This window comes from Atractosteus spatula, chromosome 14 (assembly GCF_055471065.1).
Source record: "Atractosteus spatula isolate fAtrSpa1 chromosome 14, fAtrSpa1.hap1, whole genome shotgun sequence".
NCBI lineage: Eukaryota > Metazoa > Chordata > Actinopteri > Semionotiformes > Lepisosteidae > Atractosteus > Atractosteus spatula.
Window position 1 is genome coordinate 13,845,913 of NC_142719.1, and position 27,594 is coordinate 13,873,506.

At 57.4% G+C, this 27,594-nt stretch overlaps 2 protein-coding genes across 4 annotated transcripts; one reads left to right on the plus strand and one right to left on the minus strand.

Moving 5' to 3' along the window:
• Positions 1-108: 108 nt before the first annotated feature.
• LOC148820698 (nucleus accumbens-associated protein 1-like) lies at positions 109-14,987 on the minus strand. Of its 3 annotated transcripts, none has more exons than XM_088932750.1 (6): positions 14,880-14,987; positions 9,474-10,531; positions 9,205-9,381; positions 7,447-7,552; positions 5,484-5,581; positions 109-5,037 (listed from the first exon to the last, which is right to left on the minus strand). In XM_088932750.1, the coding sequence occupies exons 2-6, from the start codon at positions 10,504-10,506 to the stop codon at positions 4,736-4,738; spliced, it is 1,716 nt and encodes a 571-aa protein (XP_088788876.1). In that variant the 5' UTR covers positions 10,507-10,531; positions 14,880-14,987; the 3' UTR covers positions 109-4,735. The 3 variants fall into 3 exon arrangements, with proteins under 3 accessions (XP_088788876.1, XP_088788875.1, XP_088788877.1); XM_088932749.1 differs by lacking the exon at positions 14,880-14,987 and adding an exon at positions 13,510-13,538; XM_088932751.1 differs by lacking the exon at positions 14,880-14,987 and adding an exon at positions 13,457-13,500.
• A 2,215-nt stretch (positions 14,988-17,202) lies between these two features.
• Positions 17,203-26,911, plus strand: trmt1 (tRNA methyltransferase 1). Its single transcript, XM_088933051.1, has 16 exons — positions 17,203-17,386; positions 18,084-18,599; positions 18,688-18,844; positions 19,153-19,340; positions 19,758-19,873; positions 20,373-20,485; positions 20,773-20,921; positions 22,128-22,211; positions 22,393-22,462; positions 22,654-22,788; positions 22,879-22,964; positions 23,266-23,374; positions 23,849-23,925; positions 25,446-25,565; positions 25,858-25,972; positions 26,663-26,911. Exons 2-16 carry the CDS (start codon positions 18,094-18,096, stop codon positions 26,801-26,803), a joined length of 2,166 nt encoding a protein of 721 aa, XP_088789177.1. The 5' UTR covers positions 17,203-17,386; positions 18,084-18,093; the 3' UTR covers positions 26,804-26,911.
• The last annotated feature ends 683 nt before the right edge of the window (positions 26,912-27,594 follow it).

Sequence of the window (27,594 nt, forward strand, 5' to 3'; positions counted from 1 at the left end):
TCCATTTCCCCAGCAGCCCTTACCACGGCAGTGGGCGAAACGGGCTCGCTCCTCTCCCACACCCCTCTGCCCCTGCAGCGACGGTAGAAAGAGCAGGACACCCCCCCGTTTTTTTTTTGTTACAAACTTTTTATTAAGATATTCAGATTTTTTTTTTACAGTAGTTAATGTGCAATTATCTTTATTATTGGGTCACAGTTAGGAATTCACAAAGTTATTGGCACTTTGAACACAGAATAAACACTGGCGTTACAGGATTCACAGCGGGGGGCTTTGACATCAGTAGAGGCTACTGTGTTGGTCTGGAAAGCGCTTCTGGATTAATACCTCATGCTGTGAGTGCACAACTAACAATCAAACTTCATTAGTGCTTCTATGTATAATATACAGTATATATAGAGTGAAAGGACCTGCTGGCCCCTGCTGCACTGCTCGGAGGGGCAGGGGCTCGGCCCCTGGGGGAGAGCAGATACGGAGCGGGGGAACGCCCGCTCTCCTTCCCTCAAGACACCCTGCTTCTGGCTGAGCGAACCCCTCCCGCCGTCCGGGGGCTGGAGGCAAGGAAGAGGAGCTCCTGGACCAAAGGGGGGGCGAACAGAGCTCCTCTCGTCTCCCTGCAGCTCCCAGCACCGCCATCGCCCCCCCCCCCCCAGACGGCCCTGCGACTCAGTCCGAAACAACAAGCCGGAAAAACTCCTCATCGCACAATGACTCTGGCCGGGGTACAACGTGCACGGCCCTTGGAATGACGGGAAAGGGGAGAGCTCTCCCGGAACGCCCCAGAGCCGTGGTGGGATGCCACAGCCAGGCGGGGGCCGGCTGTGCACGCCCGCCCCCTGGTGGCCGTGCACTGCGACAGCGGGCTTGGGCCCCCCACTCCAGGCACACAGACCCCACGCCCCCCCCGGCCTGGGTGGGTGGGAACTTTGCAAAAGATTTTCAGCCCTAAAGCGGCAGGGGACTGGAGAGGGGGAGGGCCGACGAGGGCCCGGGGGGCCCGGGGGGCCCGGGGGGCCCATGTGCCGAGGCCTGGCCCGTGCCAGAGAGATCTCGCCCCCAGAAAGGTGCTGGGACTGGAGTCGCGGCAGAGCGGACCCCTCTGGTGTCACAGACCTCCACCTTCGCTCGTGCGTACCGGGTGGAGTCCGACCGCGGCCTGTACTGCCCTCCGCCATGTCCACAATCCCGTCCTCTTCCCCGCCACTGCACACCTCGCTATGGGCAACTCTACTGGTTAATCATGGATTAGTAGTATGTTTTTTACAGCCTAATACTACGGTACTTCGAAAAAGGAAAAATAAAAACCGGAAGAAGAGACAAGAGACGCCCACTCTGCTGTTCCAGAGACCAGTATCTCCCCACAGAGCTGTGACCCTGCTGAGCACCCACAGCTCCACACTTCCTGTGTGCATCTGTCAACGGCACATCAGAGATAGCCACCAGACACCGATGAGCGACAGTAAGGCAACAGCAGTTTGTCCCTCTACCCTGGAGGGAGAAAGACATCACAAACCAAACTGCCACTTTGAAACCTACACCAACACTCTGTTACACACTGAGAAGAACATCACACCGAGAAAATATCCCCTCACTGTTCTGTCTGAGCTGTGTCTGTCCTGCCTAGACTCTTATTACAGGCTGGGCCCAGTGCTCCACACCTGACAGGCCCCGTCTCTCTCTCTAACTCTCTCTCTACTGCAGACTGGCCCAGTGCGCCACACCTGACAGGCCCTGTCTCTCTCTGTGCTACAGGCTGGGCCCAGTGCTCCACACCTGACAGGCCCTGTCTCTCTCTCTTTACTGCACACTGGCCCAGTGTTCCACACCTGAGAGGCCCTGTCTCTCTCTCTGTGCTACAGGATGGGCCCAGTGCCCAACACCTAACAGGCCCTGTCTCTCTCTACTGCAGACTGGCCCAGTGCTCCACACCTGACAGGCCCTGTCTCTCTCTGTGCTACAGGCTGGGCCCAGTGCTCCACACTTGACAGGCCCTGTCTCTCTCTCTCTGTGCTACAGGCTGGGCCCTGTGCTCCACACCTGACAGGCCCTGTCTCTCTCTCTACCGCAGACTGGGCCCAGTGCTCCACACCTGACAGTCAGCGTCAAACTCTTGGCAATCTGTTACATTTTCAATTAACACAGTTCTCTGACAGAAAACAACAATAAAAACAGTATCAGTAAGACAGTCTCACTAATATTTACATTAGGAATCACTTTGACTCAGAAAGACGGCACTGCTTACATTCCAAGAAAGCCCAGCCTCTGAAACATGGAACAATCACTTTACAGAAGGTGCAGATAAACACAGACTCTGCAGAGAGCCTCACAGGACTCCACAGACTCACCCCAGGCCTGCTTGACACAACACACATCCTCAAAGAGCCCCAGTCAGACACTGGACACACACACGTCCTCACAGAGCCCTCAGCAGTCAGACAGTGGACACACACACACGTCCACACACAGAGCCCTCAGCAGTCAGACAGTGGACACACACACTTCCACAAAACCCTCAGCTGTCAGACACGTCCAAACACAGAGCCCTCAGCAGTCAGACAGTGGACACACACACACGTCCACACACAGAGCCCTCAGCAGTCAGACAGTGGACACACACACTTCCACAAAACCCTCAGCAGTCAGACACGTCCACACACAGAGCCCTCAGCAGTCAGACAGTGGACACACACACACGTCCACACACAGAGCCCTCAGCAGTCAGACACTGGACACACACACACATCCACACAGAGCCCCAGTCACACACTGGACACACACACACTGGACACACACACACTGGACACACAGAGCCCCAGTCACACACTGGACACACACAGCTCCAGTCAGGCACTCAGATGTCAGGCCATTACACACACACTCGGGTTTGTCTCTCTCAAACTGTTCTCCTTGCGGTCATTAGTTGTGTTTGTGTGTCCGTACACACACTCAGAGCCTAACACATGCACTGCCAACAGACAACAGACACACCCACAGACTCCCACACCTGCTCCTGTCTCTCCAACTCCCAGGCACAAACTCTTTCATTAAGGCAGCATTGAAACACGTTTTAAAAGTGTGCAAATTTTCTCCACTCTGGACCAGAGGAAGTTGTCTACCTAGCGCCTAGCGGACAGCTGGCAGCTCTGAACCCACAGCCCCTCCCCCAGCTCAGGTGCTGGGACCTGGGAGGACCCCAGACACAGCTGCTGACACCCCCCCCCCGCCCCCCCCGGCACGGCAGCTACCCGACAACCCAGAGACACGCTGCCCCAGTCGAGGCCAGGGGGCCAGCACCAGGCCATCGGTAGCGCTGTGATTGTACCTCCCAGCCACAAGGGGGCGCCAGCTCTAGTGCAACTGCTTTTTTAACTTCGGAATTTCTCAAGGAGAGCAAACTCGTTTTTCTCGCAGGGTTGAACGAGTTTCCTACAAGCGCGACCCCCTCCTTCTATCGGCCTTCAGAGCCAAGGCTGCCTTTCAGCAGAGCCGCTTGACCCCGCAGGGGGAAAATGACTGTCGCTCCTCTGAAACTGCAGTAAGAGAACGTCTCTCGAACACCCAAGTATTTCCCCCACTGTACTCCACCCCCTCCCTGATTCCAGCTGCCCTCTGACCTCTGACCTCTCAGCCCCTCCTGCACGTCGGGCTCGTGCTGGTGTGTGGCACCCCGACCCCCGCGCGCGCGCGCGCCCACATCCTGGCCATGCCCCGTGAGACACCCCCGCACCCCCAAACCCTGAGGGGGGGGGGGTAGGCCGGCGGGGCAGAGGGCCTGTTCTGAACTAAAAGCAGCTGCTGCCCAGTGAGCCTGGGGCAGAAACAGACACGCCACGGGACACACAAACAAAAAGGAACATTTGGATAGATCTGCAAATGCAAAAATATTCTTTTTTCGTCATTTTCTCATAAACTTTAGTGGGAATTACCTTCACAAACAATTCAGTCTGAAAACGAGATTTTAAAACAATCCCTCTCTTTCTCTCTATATACGCACGCACGGAGGCGCAGGTATATAATTATATATATATTCTAAAAAATATCCGACAGTCTTTTCTCTCTCCCCGTGTCTTCAGTAACTTGCTCCTCTGTCTCCAGGTTCTTGGCATGGTGCTTACGCACAAGAGAATTAAGCCCAAAACACAATTTTGTATAAAAGAAGAAAAAAAAAACAACAAAGTAATTAAAAGAAGAGAAATGGTCAATGTTCTGGTCAGAACGTGCCACCCAGAATTCAGAGGAGGGGCGAGTGGGGGGGTGACTGGAACGGCCGTGACGCAGACTGACGGACAGGAATCCGCCCGTCACGTCAGGGCGGCTGGCCAGCGCAGCCAATACTGCCGTCAAATACATTCAAGAATCAGGACAGTGTTTCAGAGCAACGTGCAGACTCCCCCGCACTCTCCCTGGCCTCGAGTGGGGAATGTGTTTCTTCGACTCGGAGAAGAGGTCTGGATTCGAATCGCAGGCCGTGATCGCAGCTCTTCCCCAGGGTAGGCGGACCGGACCCGACCGGCCCGGACCAGGAGTTTAAATTAAAAGCAAACTTAAGAGCAGATGAGGTGGGCAAGGGGCCTTTCTTGCGCTGAAAGGGTGCATTAACCTCTCGTTTGCTGTACCGCCGCTACCCCCTTTCCCATAACCCCCTGCCTCTCGATTCGCCCCCCCCCAACTCTTCCAGAGCTGAACTGTGGGTGACACCTGGAGTTGGCGGGGGGGTGGGGGGGGGGGTCACTTACTAAAACAAAGTGCTGCTGTCTCCGGCCCCCCCCTGCAGGGCCTCGCTGGAGCCGCCCGCCTCGCTGGAGGCCGCGGCCTCCAGGCCGCCCCCCTCAAAGCCGTGCTCCGCGCCCAGCCCGTCCGCCTCCATCTTCACGCTGTCCGGCAGGAAGTTGGGGTACGGCTCGCCCTCCGCCATCAGCATCTTCAGCTTGGGGATCCAGCTCTTCCGCACGACGCGCCGCGCGTTGGTGCACATGTCCGCCGCGATGGCGTTCATCTCGCTCTCCTTGAAGCTGGGGGCGAAGTTCTGGCAGTAGACTGGCGAGACAGGAGGAGTCGCAGTGAGAAAAGCCTACCCAGACCGCCCCCTCTGACTGAAGACCAGGCGTTTCTGACCGCTTCTTCCAACTCGGGGTCTTGGCGGAGCCGAGTCTAGCCCAGCATGCAACGGGCACAAGGCAGGGTACACCCTGGACGGGGCACCACTCTGTCGCAGGGCACGCACACACACAGACACACACACTCACCCGGGCCTGTTTTCCCAGAAGCCCCTTAAGCCGCCCGCATGTGTTTGGACTGCGGGAGGAAACTGAAGCGATTACGAGGAGGACAAGCTCCTGAACCCAGGGCCCCAACGCTCTCTTAACTCATTTCCACTGATATGTGGGGCTTCAGGAAGAAACAGTGCCCCCTGCTGTAACTAGTTGGCTATTGCTAGCAGGGCCAGGTCTGCCTGTCGATCGGTGTAAACACGAGTCACTCACACTTGACCGCATGCAGCACGCGGCTGTCCAGCGGCTTGCGGCTCGGGTCGTTGGTGGACGAGCGGATCCCGGTCCCACAGCTGTTGGCCAGAGTGTTCCTGTGGGGACAGGGGTTCAAAATCAAGCCTGGAAAGCCATCACAGAGCAACAACACAGCATGCAACACACATGATGATCATATCACATGAAACAAAATTCTTCCAGAGTCCGTCGCCTGTCGCCTGTCGAGCCGTCTCTGTGCTTGTCGAGCAGTTACAATGGCTACAGTCGCCTGGCGAGCCATCACCGTGACCGCGGACGCCTGTCGAGCCATCTCTGTGCTTGTCGAGCAGTTACAATGGCTACAGTCGCCTGGCGAGCCGTCACCGTGACCGCGGACGCCTGTCAAACCATCTCTGTGCTTGTCGAGCAGTTACAATGGCTACAGTCGCCTGTCGAGCCGTCACCATGACCGCGGACACCTGTCGAGCCATCTCTGTGCTTGTCGAGCAGTTACAATGGCTACAGTCGCCTGGCAAGCCGTCACCGTGACTGCGGACGCCTGGCTACAGTTGCCTGTCGAGCCGTCACTGTGACTGCGGACGCCTGTCGAGCCATCTCTGTGCTTGTCGAGCAGTTACAATGGCTACAGTCGCCTGTCGAGCCGTCACCGTGACCGCGGACGCCTGTCAAACCATCTCTGTGCTTGTCGAGCAGTTACAATGGCTACAGTCGCCTGGCGAGCCGTCACCGTGACCGCGGACGCCTGTCAAACCATCTCTGTGCTTGTCGAGCAGTTACAATGGCTACAGTCGCCTGTCGAGCCGTCACCATGACCGCGGACACCTGTCGAGCCATCTCTGTGCTTGTCGAGCAGTTACAATGGCTACAGTCGCCTGGCAAGCCGTCACCGTGACTGCGGACGCCTGGCTACAGTTGCCTGTCGAGCCGTCACTGTGACTGCGGACGCCTGTCGAGCCATCTCTGTGCTTGTCGAGCAGTTACAATGGATACAGTCGCCTGTCGAGCCGTCACCGTGACCGCGGACGCCTGTCAAACCATCTCTGTGCTTGTCGAGCAGTTACAATGGCTACAGTCGCCTGTCGAGCCGTCACCGTGACCGCGGACACCTGTCGAGCCATCTCTGTGCTTGTCGAGCAGTTACAATGGCTACAGTCGCCTGGCGAGCCGTCACTGTGACTGCGGACGTCTGTCGAGCCATCTCTGTGCTTGTCGAGCAGTTACAATGGCTACAGTCGCCTGCCAAGCCGTCACCATGACTGCGGACGCCTGGCGAGCCGTCTCTGTGCTTGTCGAGCAGTTACAATGGCTACAGTCGCCTGTCGAGCCGTCACCGTGACCGCGGACGCCTGTCGAGCCATCTCTGTGCTTGTCGAGCAGTTACAATGGCTACAGTCGCCTGGCGAGCCGTCACCGTGACTGCGGACGCCTGGCTACAGTCGCCTGTCGAGCCGTCACTGTGACTGCGGACGCCTGTCGAGCCATCTCTGTGCTTGTCGAGCAGTTACAATGGCTACAGTCGCCTGGCGAGCCGTCACCGTGACTGCGGACGTCTGTCGAGCCATCTCTGTGCTTGTCGAGCAGTTACAATGGTTACAGTCGCCTCCTGAGCCGTCACCGTGACCGCGGACGCCTGTCGAGCCATCTCTGTGCTTGTCGAGCAGTTACAATGGCTACAGTCGCCTGGCGAGCCGTCACCGTGACAGCGGACGCCTGTCAAACCATCTCTGTGCTTGTCGAGCAGTTACAATGGCTACAGTCGCCTGGCGAGCCGTCACCGTGACCGCGGACACCTGGCGAGCCGTCTCTGTGCTTGTCGAGCAGTTACAATGGCTATAGTCGCCTGGCGAGCCGTCACTGTGACTGCGGACGCCTGTCGAGCCATCTCTGTGCTTGTCGAGCAGTTACAATGGCTACAGTCGCCTGGCGAGCCGTCTCCGTGACTGCAGCTGAAGGAGCTCACCTGTCGAAGAAGGAGGCCAGCAGTCTCCGCAGCAGCACCTTGTGCCGCGTGCCTGCGCTGACGTGGCAGTTCATCAGCTGGGCCCGGGTGATGAACACGCTGGTTCCTGCAGCACCAAGAAGCAGGGATCAACACACAGCTCACAACTGGAAACCCACTGGAGCTCAGCAGGTGTGAGTCTGGCCAGTACCTGCTGGAAGAGGTGTTAGTGGGGCCAGCAGGGGGCGCTCACCCTACTGTCTGTGTGGGTCCTAATACTCCAGCATAGGGACGGGGACAATATACTGTAAAAAAATGACTGTGGTCATTAGAAATCCCAGGGTGTTTCTTGAAAAGATTAGGGGTGTTACCCTGGTGTCCTGGCCTAATTTCCCCCCGATCTTGGCCTCCTAATAATCCCCATCTATAGTTGGCCTCATCACTCTGTTCTCCTCCCCACTGAGAGCTGGTGTGTGGTGAGCACACTGGTGGTGGAGGGGAGTCCCCATTACCAGTAAAGTGCTTTGAGTGGAGTGTCCAGAAAAGCGCTATATAATCATAATAATAATTAATACCTGGGAACTGTGGATCATCCGGGAGTGACGCAAAGCTTTCTAGCCCATGTAGCCCCTATTGTAACAGGACTGTTCTACTGCACTGGGACTGTAGCTCCTATTGTAACAGGACTGTTCTACTGCACTGGGACTGTAGCCCCTATTGTAACAGCACTGTTCTACTGCACTGGGACTGTAGCCCCTATTGTAACAGCACTGTTCTACTGCACTGGGACTGTAGCCCCTATTGTAACAGGACTGTTCTACTGCACTGGGAGTGTAGCCCCTATTGTAACAGGACTGTCCTACTGCACTGGGACTGTAGCTCCTATTGTAACAGGACCGTTCTACTGCACTGGGACTGTAGCCCCTATTGTAACAGGACTGTTCTACTGCACTGGGACTGTAGCCCCTATTGTAACAGGACTGTTCTACTGCACTGGGACTGTAGCCCCTATTGTAACAGCACTGTTCTACTGTACTGGGACTGTAGCTCCTATTGTAACGGGACTGTTCTACTGCACTGGGACTGTAGCTCCTATTGTAACAGGACTGTTCTACTGCACTGGGACTGTAGCCCCTATTGTAACAGGACTGTCCTACTGCACTGGGACTGTAGCCCCTATTGTAACAGGACTGTTCTACTGCACTGGGACTGTAGCTCCTATTGTAACAGGACTGTTCTACTGCACTGGGACTGTAGCCCCTATTGTAACAGGACTGTCCTACTGCACTGGGACTGTAGCTCCTATTGTAACAGGACTGTTCTACTGCACTGGGACTGTAGCTCCTATTGTAACAGGACTGTTCTACTGCACTGGGACTGTAGCTCCTATTGTAACAGGACTGTTCTACTGCACTGGGAGTGTAGCTCCTATTGTAACAGGACTGTTCTACTGCACTGGGACTGTAGCTCCTATTGTAACATGACTGTTCTACTGCACTGGGACTGTAGCCCCTATTGTAACAGCACTGTTCTACTGCACTGGGACTGTAGCCCCTATTGTAACAGGACTGTTCTACTGCACTGGGACTGTAGCTCCTATTGTAACAGGACTGTTCTACTGCACTGGGACTGTAGCCCCTATTGTAACAGGACTGTTCTACTGCACTGGGACTGTAGCCCCTATTGTAACAGCACTGTTCTACTGCACTGGGACTGTAGCCCCTATTGTAACAGCACTGTTCTACTGCACTGGGACTGTAGCTTATAGGTGTGTCTGACCTGTGACGAGCTCCAGTTTCTCAGCAGGGTCCCCCTCCTCATAAAGTTTGGGGTGGCAGCGGTTGCCGATCTGTGTGATGAGCTCAGCGGGCAGCGAAGCCAGGTCCTGCCGCACGCGCATCCGATTCCGGGTGTCAGACGTCAGGTGGTCCGGCAGAGCGTCCACCCGCTCACCAGCTGAGCGCAGGGAGACAGGAGGCGACAGTCAGGCCCCGCGAGCCCAGCGTGAGCGCCCCCTCTCCCCCTCTCCCTCTCCTCTCCTGTCTCACCTGCGGGGCCCACGTTCAGCATGCTGTACATGGTGTACATGTTGCAGATCTGCCGGTACTGCTCCTCCGTGCCCTCCTCGCCGCCCTCCTCCTCCTCATCCTCGTCGTGGTAGGAGTTGGGGGAGTCGCTGGTGTAGGCGCTCAGCGTGCCGGGGCTGGTGCCCTCGGAGGCGCTGTTGTTGCTGTTGTTGTTGGGGGTGGTGGTGGTGGTGGTGGTGGTGGTGGAGGAGCTGGTGTTGCCCCCCGCGTGGCCGCCGCCGCCCCCCCCCTGTCCCCCACCGCCGGCCGCCCCCTGGGTCTGGATGGCGCCGCCCCGGCCCGCATCCTGGGAGAAGCGGGCCGCCTTCCTCATGCCCCCCCCGCCCCCCCCGCCCGAGCCCCCGCCGGCCTCGCGGTTGCCCCCCTCCCACAGCCGCTTGGCCACGGGGGTGCAGACCACCGAGTAGGACGAGGCCTCCTGCTGCTCCATCTTGACGCGGGACACCAGGGGCAGGGCCGTGAGGCAGGGGGAGGGCCGGCCGGCCGCGGCGCCCCCCCCGGCCGCCGCGCCGCCGCCCCCCCCTCCGCCACCGCCCGCCGAGGTCTGGGTGACGGGGCTCTGGGGCTCGGAGGGGGGCGTCTCCTCGGCGTGCAGGCCCTGCGAGTCGCAGCTGGGGGAGCTGACCTTGAGGAAGAACTCGGTGCCCTTCTCCATGATCTGCTGGATCTGCAGGAAGCCGGCCGTGTACATGAGCAGGAACTGGTCGCCCACGTTCATGCTGAGCCGGCCGGTGTAGCAGAAGGCCAGGATCTGCTGGAAGCTCTGGGGCTGCACGGCCGAGGGCAGCTCCACCACCGAACTCTTGCCCCCTGTGTTGAAGAGGTCCCGGAAGTAGGAGCTGCTGGCCGCCAGCACCGCCCGGTGGGCCTTGAAGGAGTGCCCCTTCACCACCACGGACACGTCGCAGTACAGCCCCTGCAGCCGCTGCTCATTCAGACACTCCAGGATGTTGTTGCCGAAGTTGGGAATCGCCATCTGCAGCGTCTGAGCCATGGCGCTACGCCCAACACCACAGTGTCTGCAAACACAGAGAGAGAGAGGGGTTCATACAGACACACTGACTGGACACTACAGTACATTAACACTGCACTGAGAGAGAGGGGTTCATACAGACACACTGACTGACTGGACACTACAGTACATTAACACTGCACTGAGAGAGAGGGGTTCATACAGACACACTGACTGGACACTACAGTACATTAACACTGCACTGAGAGAGAGGGGTTCATACAGACACACTGACTGACTGGACACTACAGTACATTAACACTGCACTGAGAGAGAGGGGTTCATACAGACACACTGACTGACTGGACACTACAGTACATTAACACTGCACTGAGAGAGAGGGGTTCATACAGACACACTGACTGGACACTACAGTACATTAACACTGTGCTGAGAGAGAGGTTACTTTTCACCAAATGAAGTACAAAGCTTTCACAACACTTAATCAGTTCGTTAAAATATTACGTAAACCTTAATTTAACACATGGTGTTCAAGTAAGACTGTGAATAAATTCACCTTGCGCTCAGTGAAAATTATTTAAACACATGATCCTGATTACATGTGAGAGCAATCAATATAACTGGAGTGCAATTTGTTTTACATTTTTTTATCTTATAATAAAATCCAGCCACACTTCCGAAACTACAATCATGTAAAATACTCTTCATGTGCATCATTAATGGCTGATCTTTGTATCCTTTATATTTCTAGTGTTGTCAACAATCCAGAGTAGCCCTCTGCAAAATCACCTGGAATATCCAGTATTTTCAATTAGTACTCTGACCCGGCGTGCATTTCCCAACATGCACTGGCCCCAGACTGACCTCTGACCTCCAGCGCACACTGGGCCTCAAACACAGACCTACAGCCAGCTGGCATTTTTACAGTTACTTGGTGAAGTGAAACTAAACCACTTTCACGGCTCTAGTGCAGTTAAGCAATACTGGACACACTGATTCACCAAATTAATTCTGTTAATGTTCAAGTATAACAGCAGCAGAGCAGGAAAGTTGGGCTACTGTGTGAGATAACCATGTACCTCAGTCCATCCCCACCACTGACACACAGTGACAAAGTGTTCCTTTCTTTAGAAGATTTAAATATTTGAGTCAATTCAATTTGTACAGACAGACAGCCCCAGGCACTGGAAGAGAGACAGACAGACAGCACCGGGCACTGGAAGAGAGACAGACAGACATATACAGACAGACAGCCCCGGGCACTGGAAGAGAGACAGACAGACATATACAGACAGACAGCCCCGGGCACTGGAAGAGAGACAGACAGACAGATACAGACAGCCGCAGGCACTGGGGGAGAGAGAGAGACAGATACAGACAGACAGCCCCAGACACTGGGGGGGGGAGAGAGACAGATACAGACAGACAGCCCCAGACCCTGGGAGGGGAGAGAAAGACAGATAGAGACAGACAGCCCCAAACACTGGGGGGGGAGAGAAAGACAGATAGAGACAGACAGCCCCAGACACTGGGAGGGGAGAGAAAGACAGATAGAGACAGAGAGCCCCAGACACTGGGAGGGAGAGAGAGAGACAGATACAGACAGACAGCCCCAGGCACCGGGAGAGAGATAGAGAGATACAGACAGATACACACAGATACACACAGCCCCAGGCACCGGGAGAGAGAGATATAGACAGACAGATACAGACAGACAGCCCCAGACACTGGGGGGGGGGGGGAGAGACAGATACAGACAGACAGCCCCAGACACTGGGGGGGGGGGGAGAGAGACAGATACAGACAGACAGCCCCAGGCACCGGGAGAGAGAGACAGACTGACAGCACCAGACAGACAGCCCCAGACACTGGGGAACAGAGAGAGAGAGACAGACAGATACAGACAGACAGCCCCAGACACTGGGGGGGGAGAGAGACAGATGCAGACAGACATCCCCAGACACTGGGGGGGGAGAGAGACAGATACAGACAGACAGCCCCAGACACTGGGGGGGGGAGAGAGACAGATACAGACAGACAGCCCCAGACACTGGGGGGGAGAGAGACAGATACAGACAGACAGCCCCAGACACTGGGGGGGGGAGAGAGACAGATACAGACAGACAGCCCCAGACACTGGGGGGGGAGAGAGACAGATACAGACAGACAGCCCCAGACACTGGGGGGGGAGAGAGACAGATACAGACAGACAGCCCCAGACACTGGGGGGGGAGAGAGACAGATACAGACAGACAGCCCCAGACACTGGGGGGGGGAGAGAGACAGATACAGACAGACAGACCCAGACACTGGGGGGGAGAGACAGACTGACAGCACCAGACAGACAGCCCCAGACACTGGGGGAGAGAGACACAGATACAGACAGACAGCCCCAGACACTGGGGGGGAGAGAGACAGACAGATACAGACAGACAGCCCCAGACACTGGGGGAGAGAGACACAGATACAGACAGACAGCCCCAGACACTGGGGAAGTGAGAGAGAGACAGACAGATACAGACAGACAGCCCCAGACACTGGGGAAGTGAGAGAGACAGACAGATACAGACAGACAGGCCCAGAGAGGGTGGGAGACAGAAAAGGTCTGAGAAAAACTGAAAAGGAGATGACATTTAGGAGAAGACGGAGAAAGTGGAACAAGGTCATGTCAGGTCATACAGCGACTTCACTTGCACTCCCCAAAATCAAGCTGACCCCGAGCTGTTCAGACCTATTTCTCATATCAGCATTTATCTACAGTAAGAACCACGTCCGTGAAATAACAACCGACTCATTTCGATTCGTGTCGAAGTTCCTGGAAACTGAGTTTTCTCCAGGATGTGGGTGGTATACAGAGTATTCTCAAGGCGTCCTGGACAGCTGAGAGAGTCGGTACCACCTGTGTGTGTCCGGGCCTGCCTGTCGCTCGGGGAGTCGGGCTGGCCGTCCACCCTCTCTCACAGTAACCTACCCCAGCCGCCTGCCAGCTTCACCCCTCAGAAAAACGTCTCCTTCACCGCAGACCTGCTCATTTCCTGGTTCACGTGAAGCCTGTTCCGTTTGCCCTAATTTGAGCGATCTTAGCTCGTCGGACCCCGTGTCCGATCCTCGGTTCAAAACACGCCCGCCCCGTCTTCATGGGCTCCGCTCCCGCACGACCGAGTGAAACAGCCCGAGCCCGCCCGTACCGCCGTGCTGTCACGCGTGGAGAATCGTGGGACAGGCTGGTTCTGCAGTAGCGACACGGCGATGCGATCTTTTCATTTTTATTTTATTTAATTTTTTTAAATCGGGGAGCAGAAACCGGAAAAGAGGCGAGAAAACGGGGCATCGGGAGGAAGGACGGGCGAAGCGCAGTTCCACCCCGGGAGCGGGTCCCGGGGCCGGGGCCGGTCGCGGCGGCAGTCGGGCAGAGCCGCCGAGTGCCAGCCTCTCAGCCCGGCCGAGGTGGTGGGCAGGGAAGCCGCGGAACAAAACAAAAAAAACCGACCCCCAGCCAGCCGTGTCGCCCTGGCCGAGCCCCGGCCGGGGCCGAGAGGCGAGAGGCAGCCGCAGTCGGCCGGTGTGTGTGCCAGCGCCGAGCGCCGCCTCCTCGGGCCTAGAGCGGCGGGACGGACCGACGGCGCTCGGCTCCGGCTGCAGCGGCTGGCACAGAGATCGCCCCGGCTTTTGTTTGCGAGGGGGGGCTAAGGTGGTGAGGTGGGGGAGGTGTGTGTGTGTTTTTGCGGCGGCAGTGGTGGTAGTGGTGGTGTGTGTGTGTGTGTGGGGGGGGGGGCTCAGATCGGGGTGGGTTTGGGGGGGGGGGCAGTTTACCTGCATCCACACACGCACCCCCCGCCCCCCCCACCACCCCTAAAAATAAATCAGACCCGCCATCCTCCCAGACATCAACAGGTCAGCTCGGGACAGACGGAGCTACCGGGGACGAGCCAGACGAGAGCAGAACGGGGAGAGGGGAGGGAGGTGAGCCGCCGCTAGCCAAGACACGACTTTTAACCACTTGTCGCCACTCCGGGATGCGCGCAGTGCCAGCCTCCCGATCCTCGCCCGGGCTCTCCACTTTCTCTCCCCCGGCCGCCCGGGGCACACGGCGGCGGGTGCGAGCTGCTCCCGACGACAAAGTTGCACGATCGCGCCGGAGCCGCCGGCCCGGAGCAGCGGGCTGTGTTTTTCGCCACTGAAGTGGTTAAAGTTTGGCTGGTGCCGTTCCTGCCAGCCCATCCCCCATCGCACACCTTCCCAAAAACAATAACCCCCCAAAACCGCTCCGAAGAGCACCGATTTCCCCCCCAAGGGCGAGCCGCCGGGGTCGGGCGGGCTGCCCACACCCGCCCCACGGGCCCCCCTGCCCTCAGCGACCCCGATCGAGCGGCGTGGCGCCGGGAAAAACTCACCCCCTCACTGTAAGCTGTTGGAAAGTGTTTCAATGGAGGAGTCAGAGGCTTTCTCTCTCTCTCTCTCGCTACAGGCAGCCATTCATTGTGAGCACAGGCGAGCCGCCGAGCGCAGAGTTATCGAGGGCAAACACTCTCCCAGGGGGAGCCGAGCGCAGAGCCACCGATCGCAGGACCGCACGGCCGCCTCCGCGTGGAAACGCCTCCCCGCACGGGCCCGGGCCCGCGTGCCCCCACCCCACACACACACACACAAGCCGCACGCGACGGCACCACCCGTGTCGGCGACGCAGCTGGTGTCTGGGCTCCAGCAGCCCCGAGGATGTCATTTGCTCGGAGTTGTGAAGTTGTGTTATTATTATTAAAAAATAATGGTAATAAAAGGTAAAAGGGACCACTTTACATAGAGACGGGCTGTTCTTTTCAAACACCTTGGAAAGTTTTTTGAATTTAATTAAAGGTGCATAAAGAAGGTCTGTGTCCACAGACAGGCTCGCTGTGTCCAGTGTCCAGTGTGTCCTGAGTGGATCAGTCCCTGTGGTTCTGAAGAAGGTCAGTGTCCACAGACAGGCTCGCTGTGTCCAGTGTGTCTCGGCTGTGGTCAGTCCCTGCGGTTCTGAAGAAGGTCAGTGTCCACAGACAGGCTCGCTGTGTCCAGTGTGTCCTGAGTGGATCAGTCCCTGTGGTTCTGAAGAAGGTCAGTATCCACAGACAGGCTCGCTGTGTCCAGTGTGTCCTGAGTGGATCAGTCCCTGCGGTTCTGAAGAAGGTCAGTGTCCACAGAAAGGCTCGCTGTGTCCAGTGTGTCCTGAGTGGATCAGTCCCTGTGGTTCTGAAGAAGGTCAGTGTCCACAGACAGGCTCACTGTGTCCAGTGTCCAGAGTGTCTCGGCTGTGGTCAGTCCCTGTGGTTCTGAAGAAGGTCAGTGTCCACAGACAGGATCACTGTGTCCAGTGTCCAGTGTGTCTCAGCTGTGGTCAGTCCCTGTGGTTCTGAAGAAGGTCAGTGTCCACAGACAGGCTCGCTGTGTCCAGTGTGTCCTGAGTGGATCAGTCCCTGTGGTTCTGAAGAAGGTCAGTGTCCACAGACAGGCTCGCTGTGTCCGGTGTGTCCTGAGTGGATCAGTCCCTGTGGTTCTGAAGAAGGTCAGTGTCCACAGACAGGATCACTGTGTCCAGTGTCCAGTGTGTCTCAGCTGTGGTCAGTCCCTGTGGTTCTGAAGAAGGTCAGTGTCCACAGACAGGCTCACTGTGTCCAGTGTGTCTCGGCTGTGGTCAGTCCCTGTGGTTCTGAAGAAGGTCAGTGTCCACAGACAGGCTCACTGTGTCCAGTGTGTCTCGGCTGCGGTCAGTCCCTGTGGTTCTGAAGAAGGTCAGTGTCCACAGACAGGCTCGCTGTGTCCAGTGTGTCCTGAGTGGATCAGTCCCTGTGGTTCTGAAGAAGGTCAGTGTCCACAGACAGGCTCGCTGTGTCCAGTGTGTCCTGAGTGGATCAGTCCCTGTGGTTCTGAAGAAGGGGAATGTCCAGAGCATCCAGTTCAAACCTTGAGAGGATGTGCTCGTAACCCCAGCTTCCTGGTCAGTCAGTGTGTCACCACAGGGTGTCACTGTGTTGTTGTGTGTCATTGTAGTGTTGCGTGTCACTTTAGTGCGTTAGTGTAGTGTCACTGCAGTGTGTCACTGTGCTGTTGTGTGCCAGTGTAGTGCATTAGAGTAGCGTGATACTGCAGTGTTTCAATCATCGCAGTTTGTTAGAGTGTAACTGCAGTGTGCCAGCGTAGTGTGTCACTGTACTGTGTCTCTCAGTCAGTGTCACTTACACAGTGCGTGACTGTCATTCATCCATTAAGAGCTGGACAGTGTTGTACAGTCCATGAACAGTGATCAGTTGTAAGGGGCAGTATAGTGGCACATGGGGTCGTAGCTCGTGGTGGACTGAGGTGCCTTTGGTGTGGAGTTCACACGTTCTCCCTTAGTCTTGTGGGGCGTTTCTCTGGCTTCTCAAGTTTCGTGCCGGCAGGACCTAGGCTCCGGGAATCAAGTTCGAGTTTATTGTCATTATACAGGTATATGATATAACGAAATGCTATTTAGCTAGCTCTCAGGCGGTAAGCAGTAAAAAAAACAACAATTCAATTGTATATGAAAAGAAAGAGACAACAGGCAAGATGCAAAACAACAACAGGCAATGTGCAAACCAGAGTCAGCTTTCTGGTGAAACATCAAGGCGATTCGCCAGTTTGCTCTGCGAGACGCGCCCCAAAAGACGAGCATCGCGTCTCTCGCGCTTCTTAATCCGTGTGGGCTTCCGTAGTTGCAATCTTCACGCCACTGCTTCCATGTGAGAGCGTGCGGCTTGTTGTTACTGCGTCTTTCCTCCGGGACTCAAAACCGAAGGAGCTTAAGCTCGGACTTTGGTGACATCTTTTGAGGGGACGAGCAGTTTTGTACAGACCGCTTCAAACCGGTAGCTGTGAAACTCGACACGACTGCTGCTGTGTGAGTGGGGTGAGTGTCGCACAGGGTGATTCTGCTGTGCAGAAACGCGCCGTTCGTGTCGTGTCTGTGTCTCTGCGCGTGTGTCGGGGGGGGGGGGGGGGGGTTGCACTGTAGCTGACTGTGGGGGAGGGGGGCGAGCCCTTGGCGTGCGAGAGTCACCTTTCTCAGTGTGTGCCCGGGTCAGGGACTGTGTGGTTTTGAGGGCACGAGTGGAACCTTTGAGGAAGTGGGTTTAAACCTGAGAGCAGGAGGCATCTCTTTACCCAAAGGGTGGTGGGAGTGTGGTACTGCCTGCCCTCCCGTGCTCTGGAGCTGATATCTTGGTTTCTTTCAGGCGTCAGCCAGGTGATCTAGCTGCTCTGTGTCAGACAGGCCAGCGGGGCTGGGCGGCCTGCTCTGGGCTGTTGGGTTGTGGCTGACCTCTTCCCTTCTGTCCGATTTTGCTCTTGGTGGGCGTGTCTGCCCAGGCATGGCTCTGCCCTGTGTAAGTCTGCGTGCGAGGGCCAGGCTGTGTGTCTGAATCCTTCCCCTGTGACGGGCGGCCCTCCAGACTCTCGGGCAAGCCTGGGGGCAGCTCGGAGTCAAATTGGAGCAGACCCCTCCTCTTGATGGAGGCCCAGAGGCCGCGTTCACACGGGGTGTTCCCAAAAGAGGCGCGCGTGCGCTCCGGTGGACGGGCTGACGCGTGCTCCCGTGTGAATTTCAGGCGCCGCTCCATGCTGGTGGGCACTGCCCGGCTGGTGTGCTGTGCTGCCCTGCGTCTGCGTCTGTGTCTGCCCACAGTGAGGCGCTGTGCTCCGGCGGCCGTCGCTGCCCAGAGGAGGCTGGTGAGTATGGACCCTCAGTCCGACCGCCCGGGCGCTCGGGGCGTCCCCCCTGCAGCGCCGCTGGACAGCTCCGCGGACTGCCCCTCCGTGGCAGCAGCCACGCCCACGCCAGTCCCGCCGGAGGAGGGGCAAGGAGGCGCCGGCCGCTCTCCGGCCGGACTGGGGAGCGAGCTGGAAAAGGACCTAGCCCACTCGAGGTGGGCCACACCCGTCCACAGTGGCACGGCCAAAACGGAGCCGGGGTCTGCCCCGCCCACCCAGGACACACCCATGGATACAGAGCCCGGGCTGTTGCCCGGAGAGACGGTCATCAAGGAAGGAAAAGCCTCCATTCTGTTCCCCAGTGCCAATGAGGTTTTCTACAACCCTGTGCAGGAGTTCAACAGGGACTTGACGTGAGTGCAGGCCGACGGTGCCGATCGCCTTCTCTCCTGCGGTCGCGTCTGCGTGCTGAGCCCCGGCCTGTCTTGTCTGTCCTCCCAGCTGTGCGGTCCTCACCGAGTTCGTGCGGGAGCAGCTGTCGGCTCGCGGCGTGCGCGTGGAGGTGCCGGGAGAGGAGAGCCGCGTGGTCGTGCACCTGGCGGAGGACAGCGGAGGACAGGGGGAGGCCAGGACTGCGGTGGTGGGGGAGTGCTGTGAGGTAGATTCAGAGGGCTGTAGCCGGACCAGTAGTGGGGCAGGGCCTGTAGCTAGACCTCCAGCAAAACAGGACAGGGCCTGTGGCCAGACCTGTAGAGTAGTGGGGCGGGGCCTGTAGCCAGACCTGTGGTGGGGCGGGGTCTGTAGCGAGATCTGTATAGTAGGGGGCGGGGCCTGTAGCCAGACCTGGAGAGTGGTGGGGCGGGGCCTGTAGCCAGACCTGGAGAGTGGTGGGGCGGGGCCTGTAGCCAGACCTGTGGTGTCTGAGATTCTGTCTGCCTGCATGTCTGAGAATCTCTCTCGTCTCAGGATGGCCTCAGGGTTTTGGAAGGTCTGGCCGCATCCGGCCTGCGCTCAGTGCGTTTCGCCCTGGAGGTGCCAGGGTTGCGCAGCGTGACAGCCAACGACTGCTCTTCCCGTGCTGTCGACCTCATCGCCCGCAACGCCCTGCACAACAGTGTGTCACACCTGGTGACGCCCAGCCACCGCGATGCCAGGTACCTTGACTGTTCTGTACACTGTTACTGTACTGTGTGAGTAAGTAAATACTGTGTAGAGTCACAGTCCAGTACGTTAGTGTTTACTGTGTGAGCTGCAGTAAATACTGTGTAGAGTAACAGTCCGGTACTGTAGTGTTTACTGTGTAGAGTCACAGTCCAGTACGTTAGTGTTTACTGTGTGAGCTGCAGTAAATACTGTGTAGAGTCACAGTCCGGTACTGTAGTGTTTACTGTGTAGAGTCACAGTCCAGTACGTTAGTGTTTACTGTGTGAGCTGCAGTACATATCGTTTGGAGTCACAGTCCAGTACAGTACAGCACAGGCCGGACTGTGACTCTACACAGTATTTCCTGCAGCTCTGTTCTGCTGTATTGTCACAGTGTTACTCAGTACCGTCCTCTCATGTTTTCCCAGCATGCTGATGTACGAGGCGCGCGGGCGGAAGGAGCGCTATGATGTTATTGACCTCGACCCCTACGGCAGCCCTGCCCCCTTCCTGGATGCTGCCGTGCAGGCCGTGAGCGAGGGAGGTCAGAGGTCGCTCCGTCTTACTGTTACATTCCAGCTGGACCCTGGGCAGACCCAGATGTAGGCCATCTCTGGGACTGGGCCAGGCCTGGGTCGCTCTCTGGTATCGCTGTGCCAGGGGAGTCACCCCCAATCTTGCCAGGACCAGACTGGTGATCAGGCCGCTGCTGCACTGGTGACAAGTGTAACACTAGTAACGTCACAATAACGACCATCGCCTCTGACGGCAACGATCATCAGTGTGTTTAAGGATTGTGGAGATTCTTACTGCTGTAGTTGCTTTAGGAGTTTAGCCACATGTTAGAGGCTGGAGTTCCTGCTGAAAGTGTCCTTCTGTGTTTGTGGCACAGGGTGGACTGAAAGCTTTCCCTAGTCAGCAGTGCTGACATCAGAGTGCTAGTGACTGATCTGCTGAAACACTGCAGGCTGGACCTGTGCTTGTGTAGTAAGCTTGCACGCCCCGTGCTGGCAAGCTGACCCCGGTCGCCCTCTCCCTCTCAGGGCTGCTGTGCGTGACCTGCACCGACATGGCGGTGATGGCGGGGAACTGCGGGGAGACCTGCTACAGTAAATACGGCTCTGTGTCCATCAAGGCCAAGTACTGTCATGAGATGGTGAGCAATGGGCTGATCGACGCTGGGAGGGAGACCGGGAGAGCGCTTGACAATTGGAAAGTGTCTTGTCTGTGCTTACAGCATGATTTAATTGACTGTATTAGTTAGCCTCACAGACGTGCACCACTGTGTCACAGTGCTGCGTGTGTTACTGTACCACTTATCAGTGCGTCACAGCATTGTGCTGTGTGTCACAGCATTGTGCTGTGTGTCACAGTGATGTGCTGTGTGTCACAGTGTGTCATGGCATTGTGCTGTGTTGTGTCACAGTATCCATGTGTCCTCAGGCCCTGCGGATCATCCTGCACAGCCTGGACCAGAGGGCCGGAGTGTACCAGCGCTTCATTGAGCCCCTGCTGAGCGTCAGCGTGGACTTCTACATCCGAGTGTTCGTCAGGGTGCGCACGGGGCAGGCCAGGGTCAAGAGCTCGGCCAGGTACCCCGCACACGCAGACTGTGCTGCAGCAAACAGGCTTTGTGACGAATGAGGATGACGTGGTGTTGTGGTGCAGTAAACAGGCTCTGTGACGAATGAGGATGACGTGGTGTTGTGGTGCAGTAAACAGGCTCTGTGAGGAATGAGGATGGTGTTGTGGTGCAGTAAACAGGCTCTGTGAGGAATGAGGAAGGTGTTGTGGTGCAGTGAACAGGCTCTGTGAGGAATGAGGATGGTGGTGTGGTGCAGTAAACAGGCTCTGTGAGGAATGAGGATGGTGTTGTGGTGCAGTAAACAGGCTCTGTGAGGAATGAGGATGGTGTTGTGGTGCAGTAAACAGGCTCTGTGAGGAATGAGGATGGTGTTGTGGTGCAGTAAACAGGCTCTGTGAGGAATGAGGATGGTGTTGTGGTGCAGTGAACAGGCTCTGTGAGGAATGAGGATGGTGTTGTGGTGCAGTGAACAGGCTCTGTGAGGAATGAGGATGGTGTTGTGGTGCAGTAAACAGGCTCTGTGAGGAATGAGGATGGTGTTGTGGTGCAGTAAACAGGCTCTGTGAGGAATGAGGATGGTGTTGTGGTGCAGTAAACAGGCTCTGTGAGGAATGAGGATGACGTGGTGGTGTGGTGCAGTAAACAGGCTCTGTGAGGAATGAGGATGGTGTTGTGGTGCAGTAAACAGGCTCTGTGAGGAATGAGGATGGTGTTGTGGTGCAGTAAACAGGCTCTGTGAGGAATGAGGATGGTGTTGTGGTGCAGTAAACAGGCTCTGTGAGGAATGAGGATGACGTGGTGTTGTGGTGCAGTAAACAGGCTCTGTGACGAATGAGGATGACGTGGTGTTGTGGTGCAGTAAACAGGCTCTGTGATGAATGAGGATGGTGTTGTGGTGCAGTGAACAGGCTCTGTGATGAATGAGGATGGTGTTGTGGTGCAGTGAACAGGCTCTGTGACGAATGAGGATGGTGTTGTGGTGCAGTAAACAGGCTCTGTGACGAATGAGGATGACGTGGTGTTGTGGTGCAGTAAACAGGCTCTGTGACGAATGAGGATGGTGGTGTGGTGCAGTAAACAGGCTCTGTGACGAATGAGGATGGTGTTGTGGTGCAGTAAACAGGCTCTGTGACGAATGAGGATGACGTGGTGTTGTGGTGCAGTAAACAGGCTCTGTGACGAATGAGGATGACATGGTGTTGATGTGTTGCAGTAAACAGGCTCTGGTGTACAACTGCACTGGCTGTGGTTCCTTCCATCTGCAGAGGCTGGGAAAGAGGACGAGCCAGGGCAACCAGTAAGATACCCGTCTCCCCTGCAATTCAGTAGTTACACATCACACTGAAAAATCGGTTAATTAAGTACATTTCTGCTGAACTGTAAAAATCTAGAGCCAGAAAAACTAAATATGCTCAGCTTTAGCAGAATGAGAAAAATAAATCCTCTTAATGACACTGGGCGGTCTGTCTCTCTCGCAGAATGAAGTACTCTGCTGCCTCAGGGCCTCCTGTCGGCCCGAACTGTGAGCACTGCGGCTACAAGCATCATGTAAGTGTGCGAGCGAGCGAGCGAGCGAGGGTGTCGGCGTGCGCCTGTGTGCAAGCGTTTGTGAAGGTCTGTGCATGTGTGCAAGCGTGTGTCTGTGTGCATGCACGCCTCTCCATTTTTTTTGAGTCACGGTGGCTGTGTCCCTGGGGGTTCCGTCTGTGAGGTGTCTTTATTCTCCCCTCTCCCTCTAGCTGGGGGGGCCTATCTGGGCCGAGCCAATCCACAGTCCAGAGTTTGTCCAGAAGGTTCTGTCTGCAGTGTCGGCGAACCCATCCAGATTTGCGACGTCCCGCCGCATTGAGGGAATTTTGAGCATGATCACTGAGGTCAGTGCGGTGCTGGATAGAGGTCAGAGGTCAGTGTGCCAAGGCAGTACGCTATGTGCTGTAGTAGTGACACAGTTGTATGTGTTTCAGGAGCTGGAAGATGTGCCCTTGTATTACACCTTGGACAGTCTGAGCAGCACGGTGCACTGCAACACCCCTTCACTGCTGCAGGCCAGGTAACTCACACTGCAGAACAACACAACACACACACACACACACACACACACTCTGCAACACCCATTCACTACTGCAGGCCAGGTAACACACACTGTAGAACAACACAACACACACACACTCTGCAACACCCATTCACTACTGCAGGCCAGGTAACACACACTGTAGAACAACACAACACACACACTACAACACCCCTTCACTGCTGCAGGCCAGGTAATGTGGGTCCTGCCCAGCCCATGCTCTCAGGGTACAGTACCTTCCTCAGGGTGCTGAACACTGACCTCTCTCCCCGTCTCTCAGGTCGGCACTACTCCACGCTGGACACAGGGTGTCGCTGTCTCACGCCTGCAAGAATGCTCTGAAGACTGACGCCCCTGCCAGTGCACTCTGGGACATCATGAGATGCTGGGTGCGAGCAAGGGAGGGAGGGTGTCTGCATAGTACAGTATCTGCACAGTGCTCACAAGTGTGGCATATAGTGTGTGTGTATTGTGCACTATATTAGAAAGTATATCCAATGAGTTTGAGTCATGTAGAAAGTGTGTAGTGTGTGGTGTGTACGGTCTAGAGTCTGGACAGTGTGCAGTGTGTACAGTGTGTAGCATGTGCATTATTGTGTATACAGTGTGCATTATTGTGTGTACAGTGTGTAGTGTGCATTATCAAGTATACAGTGTGTGCAGTATACAGTGTGCATTATCGAGTATACAGTGTGTAGTACATGTACAGGGTGTGCAGTATACAATGTGTAGTGTGTAGCATACAGTGTGTATTATAGTGTGTGGTGTACGGTGTGTATTGTGTAGTGTACAGTGTGTATTGTGGTGTGGTGTATTGACACATGCGGCCCCAGTAACAGCAGTGTCTGCTCTGTGTGCTGCAGGAGAAGATGAACCCAGTGAAGAGAGAGAAGCTGTCGGAGACGAGCCCCGCCTTCCACATCCTGTCCACTGCGCCAGTGTGAGTTCAGACTGACTGTCCAGCGTGCTGGACTGAGGATCACCCTGCCTCACTCCCCGCCCTGCCTCACTCCCCTCTCTCTCCTCGCCCTGCCTCACTCCCCTCTGACTCCCCGCCCTGCCTCACTCCCCGCCCTGCCTCACTCCCCGCCCTGCCTCACTCCCCTCTCTCTCCCCGCCCTGCCTCACTCCCCTCTCTCTCCCCGCCCTGCCTCTCTCCCCGCCCTGCCTCACTCCCCTCTGACTCCCCGCCCTGCCTCACTCCCCTCTCTCACTCCCCGCCCTGCCTGACTCCCCGCCCTGCCTGACTCCCCGCCCTGCCTCACTCCCCTCTCTCTCTCCCCGCCCTGCCTCACTCCCCTCTCTCTCTCCGCGCCCTGCCTCACTCCCCTCTCTCTCTCCGCGCCCTGCCTCACTCCCCTCTCTCCCCTCTCTCTCCCCGCCCTGCCTCTCTCCCCTCTGACTCCCCGCCCTGCCTCACTCCCCTCTCTCTCCCCGCCCTGCCTCACTCCCCGCCCTGCCTCACTCCCCTCTGACTCCCCGCCCTGCCTCACTCCCCGCCCTGCCTCACTCCCCTCTGACTCCCCGCCCTGCCTCACTCCCCTCTCTCACTCCCCGCCCTGCCTCACTCCCCTCTCTCACTCCCCGCCCTGACTCACTCCCCTCTCTCACTCCCCGCCCTGACTCACTCCCCGCCCTGCCTCACTCCCCTCTGACTCCACGCCCTGCCTCACTCCCCTCTGACTCCCCGCCCTGCCTCACTCCCCTCTCTCTCTCCCCGCCCTGCCTCACTCCCCTCTCTCTCCGCGCCCTGCCTCACTCCCCTCTCTCTCTCCCCGCCTCTCTCCCCTCTGACTCCCCGCCCTGCCTCACTCCCCTCTCTCTCTCCCCGCCCTGCCTCACTCCTCTCTCTCTCCCCGCCCTGCCTCACTCCCCGCCCTGCCTCACTCCCCTCTCTCTCTCCTCGCCCTGCCTCACTCCCCTCTCTCTCTCCTCGCCCTGCCTCTCTCCCCTCTGACTCCCCGCCCTGCCTCACTCCCCTCTCTCTCTTCTCGCCCTGCCTCACTCCCCTCTGACTCCCCGCCCTGCCTCACTCCCCTCTCTCTCCCCGCCCTGCCTCACTCCCCTCTCTCTCTTCTCGCCCTGCCTCACTCCCCTCTGACTCCGCGCCCTGCCTCACTCCCCTCTCTCTCCGCGCCCTGCCTCACTCCCCTCTCTCTCTTCTCGCCCTGCCTCACTCCCCTCTGACTCCCCGCCCTGCCTCACTCCCCTCTCTTTCCGCGACCTGCCTTCACTCCCCGCCCTGCCTCACTCCCCTCTGACTCCCCGCCCTGCCTCACTCCCCTCTCTCACTAACCGCCCTGCCTCACTTCCCTCTCTCTCCACGCCCTGCCTCACTCCCCTCTCTCTCCGCGCCCTGCCTCACTCCCCTCTCTCACTCCCCGCCCTGCCTCACTCCCCTCTCTCTCCGCGCCCTGCCTCACTCCCCTCTCACTCGCTGACCTGCCTCTCCTGTCCCAGTCTGCAGGCCTGCTTCACCGTGCGGGAGGATGCGAACCCCCAGTCTCGCCGCCGTCACCTGACCCGATTCCAGGAGAACCCCCAGGCCAACTGGGGGCCTAAGGCCCGGGCCAAGGCAGGGTGAGCAGCCAATCACCGTGGGGGACACAAGGCTGTAGTCAATTAGAGAGAGGGTCACGTGGGTCAGAGAGACCGCCCGATGCGCTCTGGTTCAGCCCAAGGCTGGATGAGTCTGGGAGGTGCTGACAGGACAGTCAAGCTGTTAGTTCTGTTTCTCAGTTGTTTCCTACTCAGCCTCACCCTGCAGTCTGATTGTCCCTCTCTGTCCCGTCTCCCCCTGTCCTGCTCTGAGCCGTCTCTTTGTCCTTGTCCCGTCTCTCTGTCCCTGACCCTCGGTCTGCCTGTCCCTCAGGGGGGGGCTGTCAGAAGCTCTGGAGCAGCGCAGGAAGCAGCTACAGAACAAGAGGAAGAACCGCAGTGCAGAGACACCCGCCCTGAAGAGCTTCCCCTGCAAGAGGTTCCGCCAGGTGAGGACCCCACTCCCACTCCCACACCCACTCTCACACCAGCCCTGAAGAGCTTCCCCTGCAAGAGGTTCCGCCAGGTGAGGACCCCACTCCCACACCCACTCTCACACCAGCCCTGAAGAGCTTCCCCTGCAAGAGGTTCCGCCAGGTGAGAACCCCACTCCCACTCCCACTCTCACACCAGCCCTGAAGAGCTTCCCCTGCAAGAGGTTCCGCCAGGTGAGGACCCCACTCCCACTCCCACACCCACTCTCACACCAGCCCTGAAGAGCTTCCCCTGCAAGAGGTTCCGCCAGGTGAGGACCCCACTCCCACTCCCACTCTCACACCAGCCCTGAAAAGGTTCCGCCAGGTGAGGACCCCACTCCCACTCCCACACCCACTCTCACACCAGCCCTGAAGAGCTTCCCCTGCAAGAGGTTCCGCCAGGTGAGGACCCCACTCCCACTCCCACACCCACTCTCACACCAGCCCTGAAGAACTTCCCCTGCAAGAGGTTCCGCCAGGTGAGGACCCCACTCCCACTCCCACACCCACTCTCACACCAGCCCTGAAGAGCTTCCCCTGCAAGAGGTTCCGCCAGGTGAGGACCCCACTCCCACACCCACTCTCACACCAGCCCTGAAGAGGTTCCGCCAGGTGAGGACCCCACTCCCACTCCTCTCATCCCTCCCTCTCGCCTTGTCCCAGGGCACCTGCACGCAAGGGGAGCAGTGCTGCTATTCCCACGACGGCCAGCAGGGGCAGAGCGCGGCCGGGGAGAAGTCCGAGGGCCAGCCCCAGGAGGGAGGGGTGACCAGTCAGCCCAGTCCACGGACTGACACCACCTAATTAACTAATTAACAGCTGCAGGGGGCAGTGACCTTGAGAGGTGCAGCTTTGTGTGGGAGTGAAGCCTCAGTTTTTAACTGTAAGTGAGCTCAATAAAGACTGTGCTACTTCCTCCGTGTCCGTCTCTGTCTGAGGTCCCGAGACCAGGGAACAGCTGGTTGGCGCTATATCCGCCCTACAGCGGCGGAGCTTGTGCCCTCGGCTCCCTCCCCCTCTTCATTCCTGCTGGCAGGCACCAGCTTTTTGATTGAACGTCTCGGTCGTAAGAATGTGCAACTTAAAACGTGCAAATATCTATATATGCCCTCTGAGCAGTCAGCTCATCACCCCCAAGCGACCAGGAGGAGCCTCGTGACCTCTCGTATGCTGTCCTTCGGGGTGTCAGGGCCACGCGAACGCCCTCCTGCCACACACTGCCTGAGCTCAGAATGCCAGGCCAGCGGTCTCTCCGAGTCCCCTGCTCTTGTTCAGGCCGATTCTGCCTCTCCGCGAGGCTGCAGGGAGCAGCTTACACACGTGTGCTCCAGGCACCTAGTGTGCTTTGTGCAAGTCTCCGCTAGCTGTGCCCATCACTCCCTCAGTCTTTCTCTACTCTCAGTGCTGTAACAATACCGTCTCTTACACGCCGATGTGTCTGTCTGTCCCTCCACAGCGCTGGTACAACACAAATACACAGTGTGCGCGCACTCTTCCACACTGATCTGCCTCTGTCCCTCCACAGCGCTGCTACAACACACACTGTGTGTTTGTGCGTGTTCACCTGTTCTCTCTTACACACTGAGCTGTGTTTG